Below are 26,152 nucleotides of genomic sequence, written 5' to 3' on the forward strand. Positions count from 1 at the left end.
TTCTGTTTGTGTTTTAGGTCAATAAGTATTTTGTAAAATGTAAAAATTACTATACGTATAAAAATATTTTCTGTTTACCACTTTAATTTTGAACTTAAAAAAATATTTTGTTTCCTTTTGAAATGAAAAAGAAATTATTAAAATACATATTCCCTTACTAAGAAAAAAGCTCAAATAAACATTGTTTTAGATCTATAAAAATGTAAAAATGCAAGGCTTTTCATTCAGTTCTTTAAATCCGATTTTTAAAAATAAATATATATATGTATATATATGTATATGGATATTTATATGTATATATATGTATATATATATATATTTATATGTATATATATGTATATTATATGTATATATATATGTATATGTATATATCTCTATCGCTCTCGCTCTCTCTCTCTCTCTATATATATATATATATATATATATATATATATATATCAGTGGCGGGCCGTCAGGGCCTTCAAGGCCTTCTCTGCTGGCCTAAGAAATATCTGAATCATATTATATTTTGTCCATCAATACGTACTTATTATTCCAAATGGTCTGTTAGCTTCCTTTCATTGCTTTTCCCCCTGGTTGCACTGCTTCCAGATGTGTGTTTTCATATTGAAGCATTTAACCAATCACATTTCAGCCATTATTTGTTGCCAGATTAGATCTGCCTCAAAGCCTGCACAATCAGTTCTTGCGGGCTCTGCTGCATTAAACTAGACTGTTGCTTTTAACCAATCAGATTTCGAGTTGGCAACCCCACAATGATTTTTCATAGGCGTTGGCATTTTTCTGGCTGGGACATGTCATTGCTTTCAGCAACTATGATTGGCTAGTAGGCGGGCCAAAGCAGCCAGAGATCGGAAACTCCACCCACAATGGCCGACAGTGGCAAAAACAAATGGATTCCGTTGCAGATTTCTCTCACAAAGCTATTTTCCAGACGGACTTTTCCAGAAAAAAATGGACATCATTAAGAAAGGGCGGTCAACTCCAAAGCTAGCAAGCCTGTTACAGCCAGGAAAATGGTGTGTTCGGCACTTTCAGTGTGCTAACTTAGCTGCACAAGCAAATACTATATTGTTGTTTTGATTTAAAGCCATTTTCAAAACGGACTATGCCAGAAATATGACAGGACAGGCTTGACTTTCATCATTAGCTTCGATGGCGATAGGAAAGAAGGAAGAAAGAAAGGAGGATGGATATTGTGTACAGTTAAAAAGGATTTTTGGTGAGTAAAATATGGCTCTATTCCTAAATAATATATCTGAAAAGCTCCAGTGTTTGTATTTAAGCTCCAGTGTTTGTATTTCATCACTAAATGCTGCTAGGATGTGGACTTTATCCCAGTTTAATTTTTGCCATTTCGCCATTGACGTCCATCGCTGTCTTTTCCCAAGGAAATCACCTCCCTGGCCTGGTTGTAATGTCTCAAAAGCTCCAGTATTTGTATTCAGTCAATAAATGCTGCTAGGAAGTGGATTTGACCTAATTTTAGCGCATTTTTTGTCATTTCACGTATGGACGTACCGACGTTCATTGCTGTCTTTTTACCGGTTCTAATGTCTAAAAAGCTACAGTATTTGTATTTAATCAATAAATGCTGTTTTTGTCTGGATTTTACCCAATTTTATGGCAATGTTTGCCCGTACGCCATTGACGTTTATCGCTGTCTTTTCCCGGGAAAATTGCCCCCTGGCCTGGTTTTAATGTGTGAAAAGCTCCAGTATTTGTATTTAATCATGAAATGCTGCTAGGAAGTGGATTTTACCCCACTTTTGTGCATTGATTTATTGATTATTTCTTATGTGTCGCAGCTCTAGCTGCAGTAGAGGTTTTATAGTCATAAAATAGTTTTTGAGGGTTGGATTGATACGTTGAAGGCGCTACCAGAAAATGCACCCCCCGCCACTGCAGTATACATAAAGAGTTTTAATTAAAAACACAAAATGCAAACTGAAAACCTCAGCCAAAAATCAAAAATTACACCCCCCCAAAATTAAAATGAACAAATTGCCGCAGGACGCAGTAAGGCATGGGTTAACGAGACATGGAAAACAGGTGGGTGACACACAGGGGAGGCGACCACAGGTGAAAGCAATGTACAATCACAACGATAGGTTTCAAGCATCAATATTTTTTTCATACTAATGATTATACATAAGAATATTGAGTATTATCTGTTTGTTCAACATGAAAATAACAACAACAACAAACATTTCACATTTGACTTCATTTACCGACTGCTAGGTCTATTTACATACAAATCAAATCAGTTTGGATAAATATAAAAAGCGAAAAGAACTACTCCAAAATGAACCCAAAGTCAGTTCTTATAGTTAAAAAAAGGAAAAGAATGTAGTTTACAAGGCCAATAGAAAAATCTGAAGATTAAATGAAATAAAACAACATTTGACTTGTTTTTATCTTTTTCAAACAGAGACAAATTCACAGCAGACTAATTTTATCAACATGATTAAAAAATGACACCAGGGATTCTCGTCATTTTTGCCAATTAATAGATAACATACACACACACACACGTTTGTTTCTTTTAAGTCTTATGAATAAATCCTTGGCAACAAACTTAGTATTATATATTATTAAGTATTTTATCCAATGTGTTGAACCACAAATTGAGCAAAGAAAGGGCTTTTCGCCACTGCGGATTGTTAAGTCTTCTTTTCAGGTTCCCTTCTGTGAAAATGTTGGAACATTAACTGCGCCTTGAAAAGGTTTTTGAATTGTTTAGCTTTTTAATTGGGCTGTTGTAGCGAATCTGTGGCCACAGACTGAGCAGGAAGACATTGTTCTCCAGTGTGGGTTAATAAGTGTTCTTTTAAGGTTCTCCTTTGGTTAAATGTTCGACCACAAACTGAACACGAAAATGTTTTTTCACCTGTGTGGGTGCTTGTGTGGGTATTTAAGTTTCTCTTGTCTGTGAATCCTTGACCACAAACTGAACACGAAAATGATTTTTCACCTGTGTGTGTTCTTGCATGAATATTTAAGTGTCCCTTCTGTGTGAATCTTTGACCACAAAGTGAACACGAAAATGGTTTTTCACCAGTGTGGATTCTTGTGTGCCTTTTTAAGGTTCCCTTCTCTGTAAATCTTTTACCACAAACTGAACATGAAAATGTATTTTCACCTGTGTGTGTTCTTGCGTGACTATTTAAGCTTCCCTTCCGTGTGAATCTTTGACCACAAACTGAACACGAAAATGGTTTTTCACCTGTGTGTGTTCTTGTGTGCCTTTTTAATTGTTGCTGTTGAGAAAAAGCTTTACCGCAAACTGAACACGAAAATGGTTTTTCACCAGTGTGGGTTCTTGCATGACTAATTAAGGTTCCCTTCTGTGTGAATCTTTGACCACAAACTGAACACAAAAATGGTTTTTCACCAGTGTGGGTTCTTGCATGACTAATTAAGTCTCTTTTCCGTGTGACTCTATGACCACAAACTGAACACGAAAATGGCTTTTCACCAGTGTGGGTTCTTGCATGACTAATTAAGTGTCCCTTCCGTGTGAATGTTTGACCGCAAACTGTACATGATAATGGTTTCTCCCCAGTGTGGCTCCTCATATGTGTTTTCAAAGAAGACTTTATCCCAAAAGTTTTCCCACACTGAAAGCATTTGCAGAGTTTGTCGCCACTGGGATTTTTCTTAACATCTTCAACATCATCATCGTCAAAAAGCAAATCGTTGCCATCTGATAAAGGAGCAATTAAATTTTCTGCCCGCCATCCTTCTGTTGAGCTGCCGCTCAGAAGCTCCGCCCCTCTGTTGGCCACGCCCAGAGCATCTTCACTCTTGAAAGGCTCACCAGTTGACCATTTGACACATTCCTCGTTTTTGATTGAAGGTTGCTCTTCTCTTTTGCACTGTTGAGAGAACTCTGGCTCCTCCTCTTTAATTGGGGGCCATGTTGTGGTGTTTGCAGGCTCCGCTCCTCCGCTGGCCACGCCCAGAACATCTTCCCTCTTCACAAACTCACTAAGTGACCAGGTGAAATGATCTTCCTCCCTTTTGATCGGAAGTTGCTCGTCTCCCATTTGTTGTTGAGGGAACTCTGGCTCCTCCTCTTTGATTTGGGGGAGCTCAACTTCCCCTTCAAGGTCAACAGACTCCTGCCCATCAGCACCAAGATCATTTCTGAAACCTGCAAAGACACAAAGATATGCGTGTACATACACAATGAATGGTGCTGCAACAGTAAGATCATTAACACTCACTGCTCCCCATATTTAGAGCTCTTGGCAGTACGGTGCAGAACCTTCTATCTACCTAGAGAGCTAACGATTGTCATTGTAATGGCTGTTTACATCCCACCGGATGCTAACGTTAGCACGGCACTTAGCATCCTGCTAGCGGCTGTAAACAAACAGCAGCTTGACCACCCCAATGGAGTCTTTATTGTCACTGGTGACTTCAACAAAGCATGTTTGAAGACTGTTCTGCCTAAGTTTATCCAGTACGTGAAGTGTCACACCAGAGGAGATAAAACTCTAGACCACGTGTCAAACCGATTCCGCCGAGGGCCGCGGTGGGTCCTGGTTTTTGTTCCAACCGATCCAGTGCCGACATTTTAACCAATCAGGTGTCTTCTAAAATAAGTAGCACCTGACTTTAATTAACTGATTACACTTGCAAAAGGTATCCTCTTGTTGATTTGGAATGAAAACCTGCACCCACTGTGGCCCTTTGAGGACCGATTTGACACCCCTGCTCTAGACCATGTTTATTCTAATATCAAACATGCTTATAGAGCCACACCCCTCCCTCACCTAGCTAGATCAGACCATCTCTGCCTGTCCCTCACCCCCACCAGTTTGCTTATAGAGCAAACAGGTCCACTGAGGATGCTATCGCCATTGCTTTACACACAGCACTGAGCCACCTGGAGCACCATGGGAACTACGTGAGGAAGCTTTTCATTGACTATAGCTCAGCCTTCAACACTATAATACCGGACATTCTGGCTGACAAACTCTCGCACCTTGGACTATCCTCTTCCATCTGCTTTTGGATAAAGAACTTCTTAACCAACCGACCACAAACTGTTAGACTTGGTCCCCACCTCTCTTCCTCCATTACACTGAGCACTGGCTCCCCTCAAGGCTGTGTACTGAGTCCTCTTCTGTACTCCCTGTACACATACGACTGTACACCAACCCACCAGTCTAACTCCATCATCAAATTTGCCGATGACACCACTGTGGTTGGACTCATCTCAGGGGGGGATGAGTCGGCCTACAGAGATGAAGTCAACAAACTGTCTTCATGGTGCTCGGTAAACAATCTCACACTGAACGCCACGAAAACTAAAGAAATAATCCTGGACTTTTGCAAACACAGCACAGATCTGGCCCCACTCCTCATAAATGGAGTACGTGTAGACAGGGTCCAGTCCTTTAACTTCCTGGGGGTCCATGTGACGGATAAGCTCTCCAGGTCTACATACACCACGGCAGTAGTGAAGAAGGCCCAGAAACGACTCCATTTCCTCAGGGTACTCAGGAGGAACAACTTGGACACTAAACTTCTGGTGACCTTCTCTTGAGCCACTGTGGAGAGCATCATGCATACTGCATTACAGTGTGGTACGCTGGAAGCACGGCAGCAGACAAAAAGGCCATGCAGAGAGTGATTAACACTGCACAGAGGATCGTCGGCTGCTCTCTGTCCTCACTGGAAGACATTGCCAGCCCTCGTTACCTCAGCAGAGCCGGAACATTGCCAGGGACCCATACCACCCTGGTCACAACCTGTTCCAGCTGCTGCCCTATGGCAGACGCTACAGGTCTCACACAGTACGTACAAATAGGCTCAAGGACAGTTTTTTTCCAACAGCCATCAGGACTCTGAACTTGCGGCAGCACGACACACAATGCCTTCTGTGTAATAACTTCAGGGTGAGGTAACATGAAGGACGTTGGGCGGCGATCTGCCTCCTACTGGCTGACTGAAGGTAAGTGATCCGTTTTTTTTCTTTATTGGCATCTGCGAGGCAAACTTTGTCTGCAGTCGCCGGGATTAGGTTGCGCTTGAGGGGTGATGCGATGTATCCATCACGGCAGAATGCCAACGAGTCTGAAATTATCACTTATTTGGGCCTTTTGCCGGGAAAGCGCACCTTGTGGAGAAGCACTACCAATTTTGTCATTAGCAGCTGGGTATGATGACAATTAGGCTTTTGTCGAGTCAATGATGATGACAAAGCCTATGTTTAATTATTATTATTATGATACAATATGAAATAAGACAGACATTTTTTTTTAATTGAAGTGTGTATTTGAGAAATTTTTAAATTGGGGTTCGGCTGGGTGGGTGGGGGTTTATTTTGTTTCATGAATTTTTGGACCAATAGACGCAGTCAACGTCTTCACACATGCAAAATATTGTAATCCACGGGTAGTATTCCCAACTGCAGGCTTTTAAAAATGGAATTGGGAGATAATAAAATGTACACATACCCAAATAGTCTCACATACATTGCAACATCAATAGAATAACATTTGGACACGGAAATTATAAATCACGCCGTGTACTGTAAATAAATGCTCATCAAAAGTGAACCCACCTTCTAGTCTGTGAAGAATAACTTTTGCTTGCATTAATTTGCATTCAACGGGGTGGCGGTGACGTTTAAGGTCCTCTTTTACGTCAAAAAGTTCCTCCTGGAACTTTGTTGTTGTTGTTGTTTTTATGGCGGCCATTTCGCACATTTGAATTCGGCTTTTTTGACGACGTGTTGATGGAGACGCTTGGTTTCTTGATAGCAGCTAGCTAGCGAAGCTAAGGTAAGCTAAATAAAGTCGCAGTTTTAAGATGGATGACTGATGTTGAATCCGTAAAATGAATAATGCTAGAAACGTCGTCGATACTTCAGTTTAGTTAAGTGACTGAAATTAACAGACAAATTAGACGGGTAAAAAGACAAATATTCGCAGACTAAGCGCTCCCTATTCGGCCATCTTCTTTTTTTATCCCCTCGCATTTCCGGTCAGGGGTGCATGATGGGAAAGACAGTTTCCCGTAATGCCAACTTTCCGTTCAAAATAAGATGTTTCACGTATGTATAATATTCAATCTATATTTGAAAGACACATTGTGTCGGAATCGCTGCTTTTTGTCGATACGTTGTGTTCTTTTTCAACGGAAATAAAAAAGTGTGTTATTATCATTCATAAGGTTTATTCAAACTTTCAATTTGTAAATTGATTTATTATGTATGTTGCAGTCCACGAGTATCAAACCCCTGTTAATATATATTGTTTGGCTTCATGTATTTTTCTTATAAATATGAAAACATGTTTTAATATTAATAGGATAATAGTATGTATGACTAAGTGGCATATTCATTAATCCCGATACTCGTATCATCAATTAGCTTTTTTTATATTTAAATTATAATACTGTTAAACTTGGCAAAAACTTTGACTGGTGTCTCTATATATTTTAACAGAGTTTATACCCGAATGGCATTTATAAATTAAATGATTTCGTTATTATCTTGGTTGTATGAAATTTTAAAACGAAATGACTAAAAAAGATCAGTTGGTTATAATTTTCCATTGGAGAAAAGGTTTATAATTCACACAAATTTCCAAAATGTTTTGTATTTCTATTCCCTTTTTCCTTTCTCTTTTTTATGTTGTTCCCGTCTGTAGCCAAAATCTTCGCCGCTTTAATATGACGTCATCGCAACTCGCCGTCTCGTCCATTTGCTGTCGAACGGCGCTTGCTATACTTTTGGAAAGCGATTTGCTTCTTTTTTAATCACTTCTTAGCCGTATGACTAATCCAATAAAAAGTGTGCGAAATCCATCCGAGACCACACAAAAAATTCTTTAATCTCGAATCTTTTGGATGAACGTTGACATTTTTGGCGTTCTTAGCTTAGCCTAGCCGAGTTTAGCAGCTAGCAAAGAGAGGAAACAAGACTCTTGAAATTTAGCAAGCAAATATCAAGCCCGAAAATGTCAGGTGAGTTAACTTTTCCTGTTTTTGGTGGGAATTTGTGAAAAATCCCATTTTTTCATCAGTTCCTACTATGTTGCAAAATGTACACAATTCGAGCAGGGGACCCCCAAAAAAGACACCCCCACGCAGAACATGACGCTATCAAGTCTCGACTGTTTGCAAAAGGTGCTTTTCTTTTTTATTCGTTTTCTATTCTAGCCACTTTTTGTGTTTAATCTCTCTCCCAATTAAACGTTTCTTAAAGATTATTCCTTCAAATGTATAAAGTATTAATTATAGAGCTATAGTTTTCTTTACCAACTCATTCTTTGACAGCAGTTTGGTGATTTTAAAAGTAATGTATTAAAGATGAAACAACTCGTTTCTTACACTATGAAAAGTAAAGAATAAAACCTACAGGCGTCTTTATTTCTCTATATTTGCCTTCAAACCAAAAGTTGCTGTAATATGAAATCAATCAAATAATCAACTGAAGACATCACCATTTGCAAGCAGATTATTTTCAGCCTCACAAAAAGAAAGAATGTAAATTTACCTCACACATGTCCATTAAAAAATAAAAAATAAAAGAAAAAGTTGGATGAACTTAACCCGTGTTAACCCAAGACAACAAGTTTTAGATTTTTGCAACGTTTCAAGAACATGACCATGAAATAAAAAATGATAAAATATTTAAAATCTGAATTCACCACTATTTTGGCTTTAAATTGTGTAGTGGATGATTGGATTGAACCTGAAAGGTGCCTTTTCTGGCATATATCATTGCAAAATAATCAACCATGCTGTGATAATAAATTTGTAAAAGTAAGAAAAAAAAGTTTCCCAATTTTGACCGCATGTAGCGACCAGTATTATCTTTGTATTTTACAGGTTTCAGAGAACATTTTGGTCCAGATGGGCAAAAGTTTGTTTGCCTTAAAAAGGAAGTTGAGTTCCCCCAAATCAAAGAGGAGCCGCCTGAGTTCCCTCAACAACAAATGGGAGAAGAGCAACTTCCAATCGAAAAGGAGGAAGATGTCACCTGGTCAACTGGTGAGCCCTTGAAGTGGGAAGATGATCTGGGTGGGGCCAGCGAAGGGGCGGAGCCTGCAACCTTCTCAACATGGCCACAAATTAAAGAGGAGGAGTCAGGAGAAGAGCAGCCGCCAAACAAAGAGGAGCAAGATGTCATCAGGTCAACTGGTGGGCCTTTCAAGAGTGAAGATGATCTGGGCGTGGCCAGTGGGGGAGCAGAGCCTCTGAGCGGCAGCTCAACAGAAGGATGGCAAGCAGAAAGTTTAATTGCTCCTTTATCGGATAGTGACAACTTGCTTTACGACGATGATGACAATGAAAGTTTTAAGGAAAATCCCAGTGGTGACAAACTCTACAAATGCGCCCAGTGTGGGGAAACATTTGGGAAAATGTTTACATTGAATAGACATATGGTGACCCACATTGGGGAGAAACCTCTTTCATGCTCAGTTTGTGGTAAAACATTTTCAGAGAAGGGAAGTTTACAAATACACACAAGAACCCACACTGGCAAAAAACCATTTTCCTGCTCAGTTTGTGTTCAGACATTTACACAATACGGAAACTTAAAAACCCACATAAGAACCCACACAGTTGAAAAACCATTTTCGTGCTCAGTTTGTGGTCAAGCCTATTCTCTAAAGCAATATTTAAAAAAACACTTAATAACCCACACTGGAGAAAAACCATTTTCCTGCTCAGTTTGTGGTCAAGCATTCACACACAAGGGAAACTTAAAAATCCACACAAGAACCCATACAGGGGAAAAACCATTTTCCTGCTCAGATTGTGGACAAAGATTCACACAGATGGGACACTTAAATCGTCACGCAAGAACCCACACTGGTGAAAAACCATTTTCGTGTTCAGTTTGCGGTAAAGCCTTTTCTCAAAAGCAAGACTTACAAAGACACAGAAGAACCCACACTGGCAAAAAACCATTTTCCTGCTCAGTTTGTGGTCAAACATTCACACAGAAGGGAAACTTAAAAACCCACAAAAGAACCCACACAGGTGAAAAACCATTTTCCTGCTCAGTTTGTGGTCGAACATTTTCCCAAAGGAGAAGCTTAAAAGAACACTTATTAACCCACACTGGAGAACAATGTTTTCCTGCTCAGTCTGTGGCCACAGATTCGCTACAACAGCCCAATTAAAAAGCTACACATTTGAAAAACCTGAGAAGAAGACTTAACAACCCGCACAGGAGAAAAGCCCTTTTTTGCTCAATTTGTGGCAGGAATATCTTAAAAATACAATTACCCACGGCGGTCGAAAACCCTTTTCCTGCCAGAGATTTAGTCGTAAGGATAGACTTAAATTCAATTGAAAACTAAATTAAACATAAATCACGAAGATCGTGTCTCGAAAGGAGGCGAGGCAAAACGCGCATGCGCCGAACAAATCGTCCATGATAATGGTGCTGTTGCTGTTTCGACGATTGGCATCACGGGAGAAGTAGTTCTTCATTGAAACGGTTTGACCTTGTGGGAATCAGTCTCTTATTTAGGTGCCACTCTCATGGTCAGGAGAAAATTTGTTTAATTTTAATTTCAGTATTTGTGGACATTGTACATGTGACATGCTCAAGTGTTTAATTTATTAACGATTGCATGTGGGGGATGTGCAACTAGTTTGGATTGGATGTATATATCAATATTCGATTATTGAGGCCTTGATCCGTGTACCTTGACCCCAGCACGGGAGATCTTCATATCATTAAAGTTGGATTGAGGAAGCAACAACTAATCACTATTGTGATTACATACCTGTCAACCTCTGCCGATAACTGCCCTTATAAATGATTATGATTCCCCTTACAAACCCCCCAAAAACCTTACAAACAGCCCCATTTTTTTCTTTTATCCTAGACAAGAGAGTTTTTCTTTCCAACCATGGTGTTGCAATTGTCGCTTGCAAATCTCACAACGTTACTGTGGAGTAGGGAATGTATTCTTATGCTTTTTGTTAGTCAATAGGTTTATTTAGTGTAGTCATTAGAATAGAATTTTGCATGACCTAGCGGAAATTTCCGTCCGTGACACCTATGAGTTAGGGGCGCGTCATCTACCATGACACACCCATTTCTTTGTTCACAGTTTCCCGCCTAAAGTTTGTACCTATGTCACATGACCTTTGTCAATAAAACTGGTCGACCTGTTGGGGGGATGCAGGGAGTTCAAACTGGTCAGGCTGGAGCAGGGGTGGCCAACTCCGGTCCTCGAGAGGCGCCATCCGGTCTGTTTTCCATGTCTCCCTCCACCAACACACCTGAATCAAATAATCAGGATCGGTATCAAGCTTCTGGACGGCTTGCTGATGAGTTGGTCATTTGATTCAGGTGTGCTAGAAGAGGGAGATATGGAAAACACACCGGATAGCGGCTCTTGAGGACCGGAGTTGGCCACCCCTGGGCTGGAGGATAGATGCGCTCCTGGCGCTGGCTGCTCTGACTCCCTCCTTCAGCTGAAGCTAGATAAAACTCATCATGGCCGACTCTGTGTGCTTCCTCTATTTCGAAGTTATTGAATGTTTATCGATTAGATCCAACAGTTACTCCATGGAATGTCATTTTCATGTAAAATGTTGTCAATAACGGCAAAGATTGATGCTGCTGTGCCTGATGCCAACTCTGGTAGATCGAGGAGTCTGGTATTTGTGTTCTCCCCATCAAAGAAGTGAGCTAACACAACAAGTCGCTTTTTGGTAGTACGATCATTGCTTTCATCAATCATGAGGGTAAATGGGTGAGTTCTGCAGTACTGAATGACGTCTTGGGTGTAGCCACGTGCAAGGTTCTCCTTAACAATCATCGTAGCCTTGGTCCTCCGACATGCAAACTCCTGCAAAAATATAATATTAAAATATAAAATTTTAATCACATAAATATATATTCAACAATGTACACAATTCTTTCTGGAAAAAAATATATCTATATGTATATGTGTGTAGCAACAAAGTTGGTAAATTAAATAGTTTTCACAATTAAAGTTGGCAGCAGTGTCAGGAACTCAAAGTGCTTTGTTCTCATAACAGGTATAATGCATGAATTATCAAAATTAAATAACAAATGGGGCTTTTCCCAAGGCCGTTATGGTTGACACGGTGCCATAAATGCTGATTCATTGTAGATATGAATGATGATGATGATGATAATGATAATAATAATAATAATAATAATAATTATTATAATTATTATAATTATTATAATTATTATTATATTATTATAATTATTATATTATTATAATTATTATAATTATTATAATAATAATTATAATAATAATTATAATAATAATTATAATAATAATTATAATAATAATTATAATAGTAATTATAATAATAATTATAATAATAATTATTATAATAATTATAATAATTATAATTATAATTATTATTATAATTATTATTATAATTATAATTATAATAATTATAATAATTATAATAATTATAATAATAATTATAATAATTATCATAATTATCATAATTATGATAATTATGATAATTATGATAATTATAATAATTATTATAATTATTATAATTATTATAATTATAATAATAATTATAATAATAATTATAATAATAATTATAATAATAATAATAATAATAATAATAATAATAATAATAATAATAATAATAATAATAATAATAATAATAATAATAATAATAATAATAATAATAATAAATTACCTTAGGTGTCTGTGAATCCGGAAACATAACTTTCACCAAATCCGAGAAGTGGTCCGCAGCTGTGAAAGCAATGTTGTGCTCAGCAAGAAAATGGCAGAAGAGAATTTCCGCATTTGTCGTCTTGTGGGATGCTGCAGGATTTGCGATAGAGACGAAGTGCTTGGTTAATCGGACATGTGAATTGGTTTTTTTCACATTCTCCACGTGTCCGGCAGTTTTAAAGTGGCTTTTCAGATCGTAAAATCCACTCGCAGCAACTTTCACGTCTTTATTGCAAGGGACACAGAATGAGAATTGAGTGCCTCTTAACGATGCTTTAATCCAGCCAGCATATTCACCTTGAAGTAACTCCCATTCTTTCTGGTGTCGACCCGATCCTTGAGTTCTTCGTTTCGTACTAGGTGGCTCCTCCATGCTTGCTTCCACGATATTTACTCTATGTATATCTACGCATGCGCATGTCATCCTTTATCGATATTGCCGTACGCACCGCTAAAAAAATACATACGATTGAGGATAATTTTTGCTGGTATACCGTGACAATAGTAACGATCGATGACAGTAGCGTCGTTGGCTACCAGCCTACGAGACTATCTGGATTTTAGCCAAAACGGTTTAGTTGAGATCGGTTTTCATAAATATTGGCATTTTTTTTAATTTTTTTTTCCCCGTACAAAAGTCGGTGTACGGCGTACATGATTTGAAATGGTAAAAAAACGTATAAAATACGTATAAAACGTACAAGTTGACAGGTATGTATTTTATGCTTTTTTTCTCCCTCGGCCTCAAGCAGATCTACGTTTAATGTACTTTTTGGCCATTGAAATGTGGCGGACATTTGAGGGGATGCCCAGAACCCATCGTTTTGGAGGACGTTGAAACTTCGCGACTTGTTTAGCTTAGCCCAGCCTAAGTTAGCCGCTAATAAAGTGAAGAAACAAGGCATTTGGCATCAACACATCGCCAAAATAAGCAATCATTAAACCCCAAAATGTCAGGTGAGTTGACATTTAACTTACATGTCTCGAAAATAAATTACAATGTCTACAGATACAGGGCTGATGTAAGCATAGTGCTATTTTACTATTGTATTTTTATTATTTTAGTTTATTAACTTTAAATGTCCTCGTTTTGAATTGTTCTGTAGAAGATGCGATTCGTGTGTGTGTGTGTGTGTGTGTGTGTGTGTGTGTGTGTGTGTGTGTGTGTGTGTGTGTGTGTGTGTGTGTGTGTGTGTGTGTGCTGCAATAAACAGCCAGGACGGTGTCTTCCAATTACAAATAATTTACTTTCTCGTGGACAGAAAAAGGTTCAAACTTGATTCCAAGACAATTGACTGATTCAAACAAAATCATGCAAACTAAAAAAAAAAGGAAAGTTTAAACAACTATAACGCACCGGGCTGGGCTCTTCCTGGTAGTTAAAAAAAAAACCTCTACGCCGTAGCTTGTATCTTGTTTTGTACAACGGGAGAGGATATTTTTAACAAAGTGTGCCAAACCATGGAGAAGTTGGACCTGGACTGGTCAAAGCTAGCTAGCATCACGACTGACGGGGCTCCTAGCATGGTGGCCGAAACTCACGGTCTAATAATGGGATGCATGAACCGGGAGTTGGAAAAAGGGGGTCTCACCGCCCCGCTACGAGTCCACTGCCAAATTCACCAGCAAGCACTGTGCTGCAAAATGTTGACGTGGGATTCTGTAATGACGGTTGTAGTGTCGTGCATAAACTTCAGAGCAAAGGGAGAAGATTGTGCATGGCACAACAGAAAGTTAATGTTCCATGGCTTTTTTTTCTATGAAGAACCCAGAGAGAGTTATTTAGTTATTATTTATTTCATAAATAGTGTTATTTATTTCCTGTTTTTTCTGTGAAGAACTCAGAGAGGGTTATTTAGTTATTATTTATTTCATTAATAGTATTATTATTTGTTTCCTGACTTTTTTTCTGTAAAGAACCTGGAAAGGATTATTTGGTTATGTGTGGCTTTCTGGAAAACGATAAAAAATTTAAGCTCCCCTACGATCGTCACACTTTTTCTGTTACAAACTGACACCGGCCCCCCATCAGAGAAGGGAAAAGTTATGTGGCCCTCACAGGAAAAAGTTTGGGGACCCCTGCTCTACGGCAAGTAAGTAATAAAAATAAATTGTTAATAATTATACAAGTTGGAGCAGTTTGCGCTATTGTAGACAATAGATTAAATTCCTTCTAAATACATTCTTAACTCAATATCTAATAGCTCTTTAACTCATTCATTGCCAATGACGATGATCGACGTTCATCTGTTTGTCGCCGCCAACCTGCCCAGCTGAATGGCAGCACCGTCAATGGGAGTCCATGAGTTAAACGACTATTTGATGTGTTTTGCAATACTAATGCTATGTAGTTGTTAATAAAGTATAGACAATAAATATTAGTTTGAAGCATATTCATACAGAATGAAATGCTTTTATTTTTTTGACACCTGTCGTGAAACCAGAATTTTGGGAATTGTGTGATCCTGCACTTTACTCAATTGCCTGTCCGGGGTCACATTCGTTATTTTGCTCCTGCCGTCAAAATGGCGCCATCCATGGTGGCCAAACAGTACCGTAATTTAACACCTATAGGGCGCACTTAAAAGTCTACAATTTTCTCTAAAATGGTCGAGGCGCCCAATCAGTCGGTGCGTCTTGTCTGCACACGAAATTCAATTTTTGTATGGCCAGACTGCTTGAGTGACTGGTTTTATTTCTTGCCGGCACGCTACTTATTGCGAACAAACCTACCGTATGCATGCATGTACATTTATGTGTATGTATGTATATATGTGCTAAGCAACACGCTTATTTATTTATATATTTATGCATGTATTTATTTATTAACTTACTTATTACCTATCTATTTATGTCTAAAATGCCTTCCCTATTCCTGCATCCTCACCCTCTTGCTACTGTGACAACGAAATTTCCCGAATACGGAATGAATAAAGTTATCCAATCCAATCCAACCCAGCGGACGTTCACCCTAAAATTAGCCTCCCCACGCATTCCAAGCATTACGGTAAATCCATTCAAAACACACCAGGGGAGCGGCGATGCATTTGACTTGCGCTTTTACCCCTCAAAAACACTCTTAACACTCTCAATACTCAAAGAAACAGCATATTAGAGCTATACAGAGGAAATGCCTAACGTGAATGGCAACACAATGAGGGTGTGAATTTAAATCGTTGCTCAATTGAGTTTCTCAATTAAAATTTGTAATGTGTGTATTGATATCAAAAATCATTGGTGGTTTAATTCTGCTCCTGAGGAACTGTGAAATGCGGATAAAGGGATTCTATCATGACTAACGTGACCCACCGCGCCTTACATTTCCAAACATTCTTTACATTAAAATGTATAAACGCGGCAGCAGTTTCCCTGTTATCATACTAAATGTGTATAGTTGTAGTTTGTTGTATAAATGTCTGTTACTTTTGACATCCATTGCGTACCACTACTTTAGGCTGTATTGTCTGGATTGAAGCAGTCCTTCGTGCCAGTTTAAGTGTTATCGCTTCTTGGTCTTTTGGCTAAGATCAAGTGTAGTATCTATTTTTATCAGTTTAATATCTGATATGTTATCTATATGAGGACCATATATTTAAATTATCTTTCTAACTGGGAGATGAACTAGGGTCTTGTGTCATCTACTCCATGCATCAACTTGGTATTGCAGTACCTCCAGGAATGGTGCAATCCCCTCTTTTGTTCAAAATATTTTTACTTTCTCCCATTGTGGTCATAGAATTTCTAAGTTAAATGAGTGAAATGACTTGCTTCCCCCAATAGTAATCATATCAAATTTACATCTGCTAGTAACAAATGCCAATGGATCATTTGATCTAATTACTAATTTCACTACACCCCCATTAAGTACAACCCATTTTAAACCCAAAGGATGTATGTAGGCCCTGCTTCATATTATATCACAACGCTGCTTCAATCCCCTGGCTGCCTAATATAGGGACAGCAACACGATTGGTTGCATAAAATAGCTGCTGCAACTTGATTGGCTGCTTAATGGAGTGGAACCGCCCAATAGTTTGTTGTGCTTTAGCATGTGTGTCAAACTACTATTGCAGATATAGTGGTAGCTCATCCTATCACATCTTCATTAGAAAATTATTGTTTTTGCAGCCGATGATCTTCTGGGCGGTGTTAATCACTCTCTGCATGGCTTTTTCCTCCTCCTCCTCCTCCCCTTCCTCCTCTTCCTCCTCCTCCTACTCTTCCTCCTCCTCCTCTTCCTCCCCCTCCTCCTCTTCCTCCTCCTCCTCCTCCTCCTCTTCCTCCTCCTCCTCTTCCTCCTCCTCCTCCCCCTCCTCCTCCCCCTCCTCCCCCTCCTCCTCCCCGTCCTCCTCCCCGTGCTCCTCCCCTTCCTCCTCCTCCTCCTCCTCCTCTTCCTCCTCCTCCTCTTCCTTCTCCTCCTCTTCCTCCTCCTCCTCCTCTTCCTTCTCCTCCTCTTCCTCCTCCTCTTCCTCCTCCTCTTCCTCCTCCTCTTCCTCCTCCTCTTCTTCCTCCTCTTCTTCCTCCTCTTCTTCCTCCTCTTCTTCCTCCTCTTCTTTCTCTTAAGGTTTTACGGTTGTTGGCAGCCAACTACTGTAGCATTATCGCCCTCTACTGTCTCAATACCTCAAATTACCAGGTTCTCCATTCAGATTTTAGACAGAGGGGGGAGATAATGTTAAATTTGGTCTCTTAATGCCACAGCGTGAAGAGAGCAGCTCGAAGTCCAGTTCGAGTCTAGCTAGCCGTGACAATCGAAAAGCTACATTTTGAGAAAAAGTTAGGTAATTTTAAGGACATTTGCTTTAAATGTTACATATGTGTTTGATCTTATTGCAAGTAACAAATAACACATTTTAATATTTAAATATAAGGGGTTTTAAGGTTATTTCACAATTTACAACTACACAATCTCTCATTCAGCTTCATTCAAGGTAGTGTGGCTAAGCGGTCCAAGTTGCTGGATTTAAGCTCCAGTCTCTCAGGAGGTGTGGGCTCAATTCCCAAAACTGCTAATAATTCATGGGCTGTTTATGGTTCTTTTGTTTACTAACCTGTTAGGTAAAATGTGAAACAACTGGTGAGAGAGCTGAGTCCCGTACACACTAATAGGAGTGTCACGTTTGCACACCACTGTGTCACTGACGGTACCTCTAGCTTCGCTTTAATCATAATGTTTTTTTCTATGAGACTCCTTTTTGCATATCAACGGCGTGACAATGTTGTTAAAGAATTCAGATAATTTTTGTGTTTTAAAAGTGTAGGAATATTAAATTAAATGCACACATTTTCAGCTATGTGGTCTGGTGGGACGAGTGGCTAACTTTATATTCCTAAATAAGCATTGCAAACACATTTATAATAATGATTACTCCAACAGTTGGCCTCACAGCTCTGGGGTCTTGGGTTAACTCCCACATTCCAAAAGCATGCATGTTAGGTTGATTGGACACTCTAAATTGCCCCTAGGTATGGGTGTGTGCATGATTGTCCGTCTCCTTGTGCCCTGCGATTAGCTGGCCACTGATTCAGGAAGTCCCATGCCTCTGCCCCGGAGACAGCTGGGATTGGTTCCAATACGCGAGGGTCCCGCGCAATGTTCCCTCTAATTTTTCGTTGGTCTGAGCAGAAAGTCAACCTCCCTGAGCGCACCGAGTACCAGTGTGAGCGACATCATCGGTACTCGGATGATTCGCCTAATGACGTTTCGCCGACGGACGTTTGACAGACGGGCAGGTCGCCGAATGAACGTTCGGCGGAACGTCCATTCGGCGACCTGTCCGTCTGTCAAACGTCCGTCGGCGAAACGTCTTTAGGCGAATCATCCGGTCACGACATCATCATTGCTCGCTATGGGCACACCAGTATCACACCTGCCACAAGCAGGTGCATGTCAATGTTCCCTCTAATTTTTCATGTAAAACATGCTGTAAAACACGAAAAACATAAGTGGACAGAGCTACTGCCACTGGCTGCCGCTTAAACGGCGCCATCATGGGGTAAAAAAAAAAAAAAAAAAAAAAAAAAAATCCGATTTTTTTTTTTTTTTACTGCGCGCCATATGATTGCTGCTGCGCAGAGAAGACGAGAGTAGTGCGCAATTGCGCACAGCGCGCAGCTTAGAGGGAACACTGGTCCCGCGACCCTAATGAGGATAAAGCGGTTCAGAACTGAGATGAGAGATTATAGACATTTTCAGGTATTTTTACTTTCAAATTCTGGATCTAAAGAATACTACAACGTAAAAATATAAATGGTATATGACTCTCTCTGCCAAAAAGTCTGATGTGTTAGTTTCAACCCCACCAACATTTTGCTTGTAGCATTCTGCTAAAAGAGATGGCTCCCTAAACAGCCGAGGAGTTACAAAGCATTGATTTTTGGGCTGAGCAGACCACTACTGCTGCGGCAACTTGTTTTTTCTTACCCAGTACTTGGTATGAAGCTGAATGCGGCGCCTAGGATTGGTCAGTTACATGACCTGAAGTCCAAGACGTCCATATTGTAATGTCTATATTGAGACAAATATTCGATTCATTGCCTAAAAAGAGGGGCTTTGCTAATAGCTGGGTCGTGAAGTGGGTCTCATATTGAAATGTGTATTTTGCCTGTTTCTATTCATGACTCCATGAGTCTCAAGCGTCTCCTTAGTAGAGCTCTGTCCTGTAACCAGATGTGTCCTTGAACACTTGCAACATTGCCGGTTCATAACAAATACCTTACTGTATGAAGTAGGGGAAAATCCCATCCCTGTTCGGTTTCGGTACCACCCTATTGAGAGAATAAAGGTGAATGAATGTAAGTTGTCTGTCTCGGCGCATTTGCGGACGACAGCCTTGCCTGTGGTTCACCTGTGCTCAGAATATTCTGTAATAAAAGCTTGGAAGTCACTGTTCATCGCCTCCAGCCTGTATTTGGACACCCAACATCTTCCACATCCGAAATTAATCGAACCCGAGAAGGAAGACTGAGTGCTCTTCCTTCAACAGTCATTCACCGTCATTGCAAAGATGGTGCTACAGTAGCCTAATAAGGTGCTAGCTGCCAAACATGAAGTAGTAGGTGGGGGGTATTTTGCCCAGCAGAATTAAAAAGAACCAGTTTGTGGATCATTGAAAAAATAACTCTTCTCTGATAATTCTGGATTATTATTGTTAAACTACATTAATGGAGGTACATTTGTGATTCTATTTGTAATTAGTGTCTTATTATTCAATAAAAAGAAATCCCTCGGTCTAAATATTGATGTGTATTCAAACAACTCACAACCTCACTATGATAAAAAACTCTTCAATCAAAGAAAAAATGTATTTGAATGCAAAATCATAGCTGAGATTTAAAAAAATGCACTCAAGCACTATTTTTCACTGTTTAAAACTGATTTTTTGATTGAGGTAAAGTTTTGTGTTTGGGCCATGTTTTGGCTGGGACATTTGTGTCTTTATAATTTATCAAAAGTTTGCTTCAAAGAGAAATAACACATTTCTAAGTTAGACAGCACAGTATCCATGCATCCACTATTGCCCATGATGAAAGTTTCTTTCAATACAAAAAGCAACCTATTGGGTCTTTATAACCTTATTCAGTGAGTTCAATATAAGTATTTGAAAATCTAGCTATATTGAAAGTTCTCCCACTTAGAAATCATGGTGTTCTGACATTTTCATCGTAGGTGCAGGTTCACCTTAAAAAGAAAAATCCAGAAATCACACTGTTGAAAATTGTTTGAAATGTATCATTTTGATCTAGCGTGATCACCTGAATTGATAGTTTATACATTTTCGCAAAAGCTATGTCAAACATCAACCATCTGATATTTTGGTCAGCTAACTTTAATGTCAGTGATGACTGTGGAATTGAAGAACTCCTTCAAATACAACCCACTTCTTTGTCAGAGCGGGAGCAGCACATGCTTAAACAAGCAAAAACCACAGCACCAGATTTGAGTTTTTCCAGATATTTTCATCAAGATACATTTCCGGTAGGTGACAATGTTCGGACAAAAAAATCTAAAGAGAACTTTTAACCCAGAGTCTGGAACCATATTATTAATGAAAAAATGCCTTCAACAGATGAATCCAGCGAAATTCACTAATTTAGCACTTTTTTCTTGGTCCCAGTAGAGTGTAAGACATAAGAGACAGGAAACAAATCAACAACGCGTTCATAATTTTAGAGGACGATAAGGGTTCAGTCGGACAGTTTTACAATTTGGCTCTTCGTGTCTTGTTCGCCAGCCTTGCAATATCTTGTGAGGGTAGTTTTTATTATTTTACATTCGAATAGACGCAGTTGGTTGTTACAATGATTGGATTTGCCTACACGTTTATGGAATGGTTGCATGTCTTGTTAAAAAAAGGGAACACTTTGATAACATGAGGGGGGTGTAAAATATTCATTTGTTCATCTTCTGTATTGCTTATCTTCATGGGAGTCGTGTGCTTGTTGGGGCCTATCCCAGTTAGTTGTGAACAGGAGAAAAGGCGGTGGTCCTGACTAAGTTTGAACCCTGCAATGAAATTCACATTTCACATTTTCTTATATTTAAAAAAAAGGCGATAGTAAGTTAAGAAATAAACAGAAAACACAAGTTCAAAAAGTGAAAATGAACGAAAATTAACTGGGAAAATATCTTATAATGTGTTTACTCTTGTCAGATCCCCATTTAACGTCACCGACGAGTTAAATCTGCTGAGCCAACACTCTTGGATTAGATAAAATCACACGCATAGGACTAAAAGTGGAAAACGTCCATTGAGTACATTCGTCCTGACTATGGTTTTTCACCTGTGTGGGTTATTGTGTGTATTTTGAACCCATGACCTCGGAATTGTAAGGCCAACGTGCTAACCACTCAGTTAGTAAATGTAAATGTAACTAAATAATTATGAATATTTATCAGACATTTATCAATACTTTCACTAAGTATTCAATATTGCAGAAGTGTATACTAAAACATTACTATCATTCACAAATTACGGCCCGTTTTGGAAATGGTTTAAAAAGTCTCTTTTGGGTTAAAGACACCTTCGAGAAATGTTTCATTTTCCAGTACGATTTATTTATTTCAAATGTGTATTTTCAGTAACTCATGATTGACAGTGGCACATTACAGTTGTTTTTCCCAATTTCTAAAAGAGAAAATCCTAAAGGACCCACACATTTAAAAGAAATAGAATAAAAGTACAACCCATTTGAAAATACCACAAGCCCATTTCACACACAGACTCGATTCCCATATCACAATCCTCCTTTCTCATAAATCGAAACCTAGTAAATAAACTTCAAATGTTTTCATTTCTGAGTACTGTGGTGTTGATGACGATGATTCTGTTTTTGCATCAATTTATGCAACTTTTACCACAACTCCTCATCTGAAACTTCAGAAAAGGAGCCAAGAAAATACTGTCCAGTAAAAAACTATTCTACATAAACTAAAAATACATTGATTATATGATTATTTATGATAATCATTTTCTGACATTCAATGTGAATAAGGCAGAGAGGGTACAGAAAATGAATGAATGAATTTGACATGAATGTAATGAATTCAGGCTTTGTCATGGAGAAACATTGAAGCAGATAGTTAAAGGATGTATAAATTCAAATACCATCAGAAAAGCAAGAGCACCATGCATGCATGGTAAAGGCCCAGGGTATACATGCAATCCAATAGGTCTGAAGTTGTGAATGACAGGATTTGGCGGATCAATCAATTGGCAGTGGTGGGATTTGAACCTACACCCCTGAGAGACTGGAGCCTTAATCCAGCACCTTGGGCCGCTCGGCCACACTAGGCTCGGCATTTGGAAGTTATTAACCATACAAATTTTAAAAAGGTGAATGAAAGATTTTTTTTTATTTGAATAGAAACAAGAGTAGTTTTCTAATAGTACAAGTTAAAGTAACTCAATGAAAAAAATGAATCTATTGAACATAACAGTACTCATTGAACACAGGAAGCTTATTTACTGGGTTTTACTTTTTGAGAAAAGAGGATTGTTATATGTGAATTGATTTTTTTGTGTGAAATGGATTTGTGGTATTGACAAATGGGAGCTCATTTTATTTTGTTTTAAATGTGTGTGCCCTTCTGTTTTAGGGAGTTGGACTTTCTGCACATTTGAAATAAATAGTAATGGAAATTTAAAAAAATCATTGAAGGGGTCCATAATTTAGAAGGCACTTTTTAAACATAATTCCAACAACACACCTTAATTTACGATAGCTATAGAGCTAGAGTTATTTTTTGCAATATTGATTCCAATGACTAAAAATCTTTAATTGCTTAATTATATTTAATTCCTTGCATTGTTGGTCATTTGCTTCAAATATTGCCCATGAAAAGTGACAATTGATTACATCAGCATGAAGTAAAAAGTATATTCTATATTTGTATGCCTGCAGAGCAGATTTTTCAGCAATATCAAAGTAATAAAAAAAGACAAGTAAAATAAAAAGTGAAAACAACAGTGATTTTTTGACAGGTCATGCAGGAAGGCCTAAGATCGAGGCATGTAACTTCATAGGTGAATTAAATCTGGTGAACCAGTACTAATGAAAACAGTGTGGAGTCACATGGTGCCATGATTTTTTTTTTACCACGAATAGAATAGGAATAAGGTGTCTCACTAGTGTGACTACAAAACAAAAAAGGTCTGAACAAAGGCACAACTCAAAATAATACTAGAATAAAATAGCACTTCTCTACAAATCACATTTTTATAATCTCTAACAAAATGATGGTTTGAAAATCTGAATACCAAATAGAATGTTTTTTTTTAAATACGAAGTTAAAAATGGGAAACAAACATCTGGAATCTGTTGAAAGAAAAATCTCATCTTCAGAGTAATATAAGTTAAAACATTCATGAACTAAGCAGTGGGTTTATAATCAAGTGTTAATCGATCATTCAATTGACATATTACATGGTACTTCATCACTACTTCATTTAACAAAGTCAGATATTTTTACCATGAATTGTGGCAATTGTTGCTCTCCGTCCCTTTAGAAATACACTGCAGGGCTGGTTGTGTTTGGAACTGTCTGGGCCGCCGTGAACCACGTGACCACCTGGCGGCGAGATCACAGGGTGTCGTGTATGTGTACTAATATCAACATAAAAGGCGCACCTTCAAAGAATGGCCTTTATTAAAATTGGTTTTATATATTATGCACATATAAGGCGCAGTAGTAGTAGTAGTAGTAGTAGTAGTAGTAGTAGTAGTGGTAGTAGTAGTAGTGGTAGTAGTAGTGGTAGTAGTAGTAGCAGTGGCGGGCCATCAGGGCCTTCAAGGCCTTCTCTGCTGGCCTAAGAAATATCTGAATCATATTATATTTTGTCCATTAATACTTATTATTCCAAATGGTCTGTTAGCTTCCTTTCATTGCTTCCCCCCCTGGTTGCACTGCTTCCAGATGTGTTTTCATATTGAAGCATTTAACCAATCTCATTTCAGCCATTATTTGTTGCCAGATCAGATCTGCCTCAAAGCCTTCAAAATCAGTTCTGCGGGGTCTGCTGCATTAAACAAGACTGTTGCTTTTAACCAATCAGATTTCGAATTGGCAACCCCACAATGATTTTTCATAGGCGTTGGCATTTTGCTGGCTGGGACATGTCATTGCATTTTAGACATAAATAGATAAGTAATAAGTAAGTTAATAAATAAATACATGAATAAATATATAAATAAATAAGCGTGTTGCTTAGCACATATATACATACATACATGCACCAAAATATACATGCATGCATACGGTAGGTCTTAACACTCAGCCATTTTTTTGTTAAAGAGCCTGACAGCTGATGGGAGGAAGGATCTGCGGAAGCGCTCCTTCCTGCAATGAGGGTGCCGCAGTCTATTGCTAAAGGAGCTTCGGAGGGACTCCACAGACTCATGCAGGGGGTGGGAGGTGCTGTCCATGATGGACATCATCCTGGTCAGCATTCTCCGCTCTCCCGCTTCCTCCACAGAGTCCAGAGGACAGCCCAGAACAGAGCTGGCCCTCCTGACCTGCTTATTCAGCCTGTTCCTTTCAAAACGGACTATGCCAGAAATATGACAGGACAGGCTCGACTTTCATCATTAGCTTCGATGGCAATAGGAAAGAAGGAAGAAAGAAAGGAGGATGGATATTGTGTACAGTTAAAAATGATTTTATGGCTCAATTCCTAAATAATATTTCAATTGTGGGCCCGGTTCTCATATCTGAAAAGCTCCAGTGTTTGTATTTAATCACTTAATGCTGCGAGGATGTGGATTTTATCCCAGTTTAATTTTTGCCATTTCGCCATTGACGTCCATCGCTGTCTTTTCCCAAGGAAATCACCCCCTGGCCTGGTTGTAATGTCTCAAAAGCTCCAGTATTTGTATTCAGTCAATAAATGCTGCTAGGAAGTGGATTTGAGCTAATTTTAGTGCATTTTTTTTGTCATTTCACATATGGACGTATCGACGTTCATCGCTGTCTTTTTACCGGGGAAATGATACTCCGGGCCCGGTTCTGATGTCTAAAAAGCTCCAGTATTTGTATTTAATCAATAAATGCTGTTTTCGGCTGGATTTTACCCCATTTTCGGGCAATGTTTGCCCGTATGCCATTGACGTTTATCGCTGTCTTTTCCCGGGAAAATCGCCCCCCTGGCCTGGTTTTAATGTGTGAAAAGCTCCAGTATTTGTATTTAATAATGAAATGCTGCTAGGAAGTGGATTTTACCCCATTTTTGTGGATTGATTTATTGATTATTTTTTATGTGTCGCAGCTCTAGCTGCAGTAGAGGTTTTATAGCCATAAAATAGTTTTTGAATTGATACGTTGAAGGCGCTACGAGAAATGCACCGACCGCCACTGAGTAGTAGTAGTGGTAGTAGTAGTAGTGGTAGTAGTAGTGGTAGTAGTAGTGGTAGTAGTTGTGGTAGTAGTAGTAGTGGTAGTAGTAGTAGTAGTAGTAGTAGTAGTGGTAGTAGTAGTAGTAATAGTAGTAGTAGTAGTGGTAGTAGTAGTGGTAGTAGTAGTAGTAGTAGTAGTAGTAGTAGTGGTAGTAGTAGTAGTAGTAGTAGTAGTAGTGGTAGTAGTAGTAGTAGTGGTAGTAATAGTAGTAGTAGTAGTAGTAGTAGTGGTGGTAGTAGTAGTAGTATTAGTAGTGGTAGTAGTAGTAGTAGTAGTAGTAGTAGTAGTAGTGGTAGTAGTAGTGGTAGTAGTTGTAGTAGTAGTAGTGGTAGTAGTTGTAGTAGTAGTAGTGGTAGTAGTTGTAGTAGTAGTAGTGGTAGTAGTTGTAGTAGTAGTAGTGGTGGTTGGGGTTGTGCTATACATCCACTAGATGGATCAAAGATGAAGGAATTTCATACCATGATAAACCAATGCAGTGTTATATCTACTTAAGATGTTTCGTAACCTGAATTTTTCAGAAGTAGAGCAGCAATTTGCA

The 26,152-nt window shown here is 38.8% G+C and overlaps 2 protein-coding genes and 1 non-coding gene across 5 annotated transcripts in view; 2 read left to right on the forward strand and 1 right to left on the reverse strand.

The window, feature by feature from the left end:
* Positions 1 to 1,910: 1,910 nt before the first annotated feature.
* Positions 1,911 to 26,152, reverse strand: part of LOC144065582 (uncharacterized) — a 51,779-nt gene continuing 27,537 nt past the window's right edge. Inside the window, exons 1-2 of one of the 2 annotated variants that reach the window (XM_077588557.1) lie at positions 6,578 to 7,011; positions 1,911 to 4,156 (exon numbers count right to left, since the gene is read on the reverse strand). In XM_077588557.1, the coding sequence (XP_077444683.1) occupies positions 2,748 to 4,156; positions 6,578 to 6,722 (1,554 nt within the window). In that variant the 5' untranslated portion in view covers positions 6,723 to 7,011 and the 3' untranslated portion in view covers positions 1,911 to 2,747. Of the gene's footprint in view, positions 4,157 to 6,577; positions 7,012 to 26,152 lie in introns of those variants that run through there. The other variant, XM_077588558.1, reaches the window with a different exon arrangement.
* On the forward strand, positions 7,710 to 11,192 carry LOC144065603 (uncharacterized). Of its 2 annotated transcripts, XM_077588592.1 has the most exons (3): positions 7,710 to 7,983; positions 8,080 to 8,145; positions 8,851 to 11,192. In XM_077588592.1, exons 1-3 carry the CDS (start codon positions 7,977 to 7,979, stop codon positions 10,149 to 10,151), a joined length of 1,374 nt encoding a protein of 457 aa, XP_077444718.1. In that variant the 5' UTR covers positions 7,710 to 7,976; the 3' UTR covers positions 10,152 to 11,192. The 2 variants fall into 2 exon arrangements, with proteins under 2 accessions (XP_077444718.1, XP_077444719.1); XM_077588593.1 differs by lacking the exon at positions 8,080 to 8,145.
* LOC144066371 (U2 spliceosomal RNA) lies at positions 16,224 to 16,414 on the forward strand. The gene has a single exon (XR_013297545.1). It is a non-coding gene; the product is annotated as a U2 spliceosomal RNA (small nuclear RNA).

This window comes from Stigmatopora argus, chromosome 20, assembly GCF_051989625.1.
Source record: "Stigmatopora argus isolate UIUO_Sarg chromosome 20, RoL_Sarg_1.0, whole genome shotgun sequence".
NCBI classification, from domain to species: domain Eukaryota; kingdom Metazoa; phylum Chordata; class Actinopteri; order Syngnathiformes; family Syngnathidae; genus Stigmatopora; species Stigmatopora argus.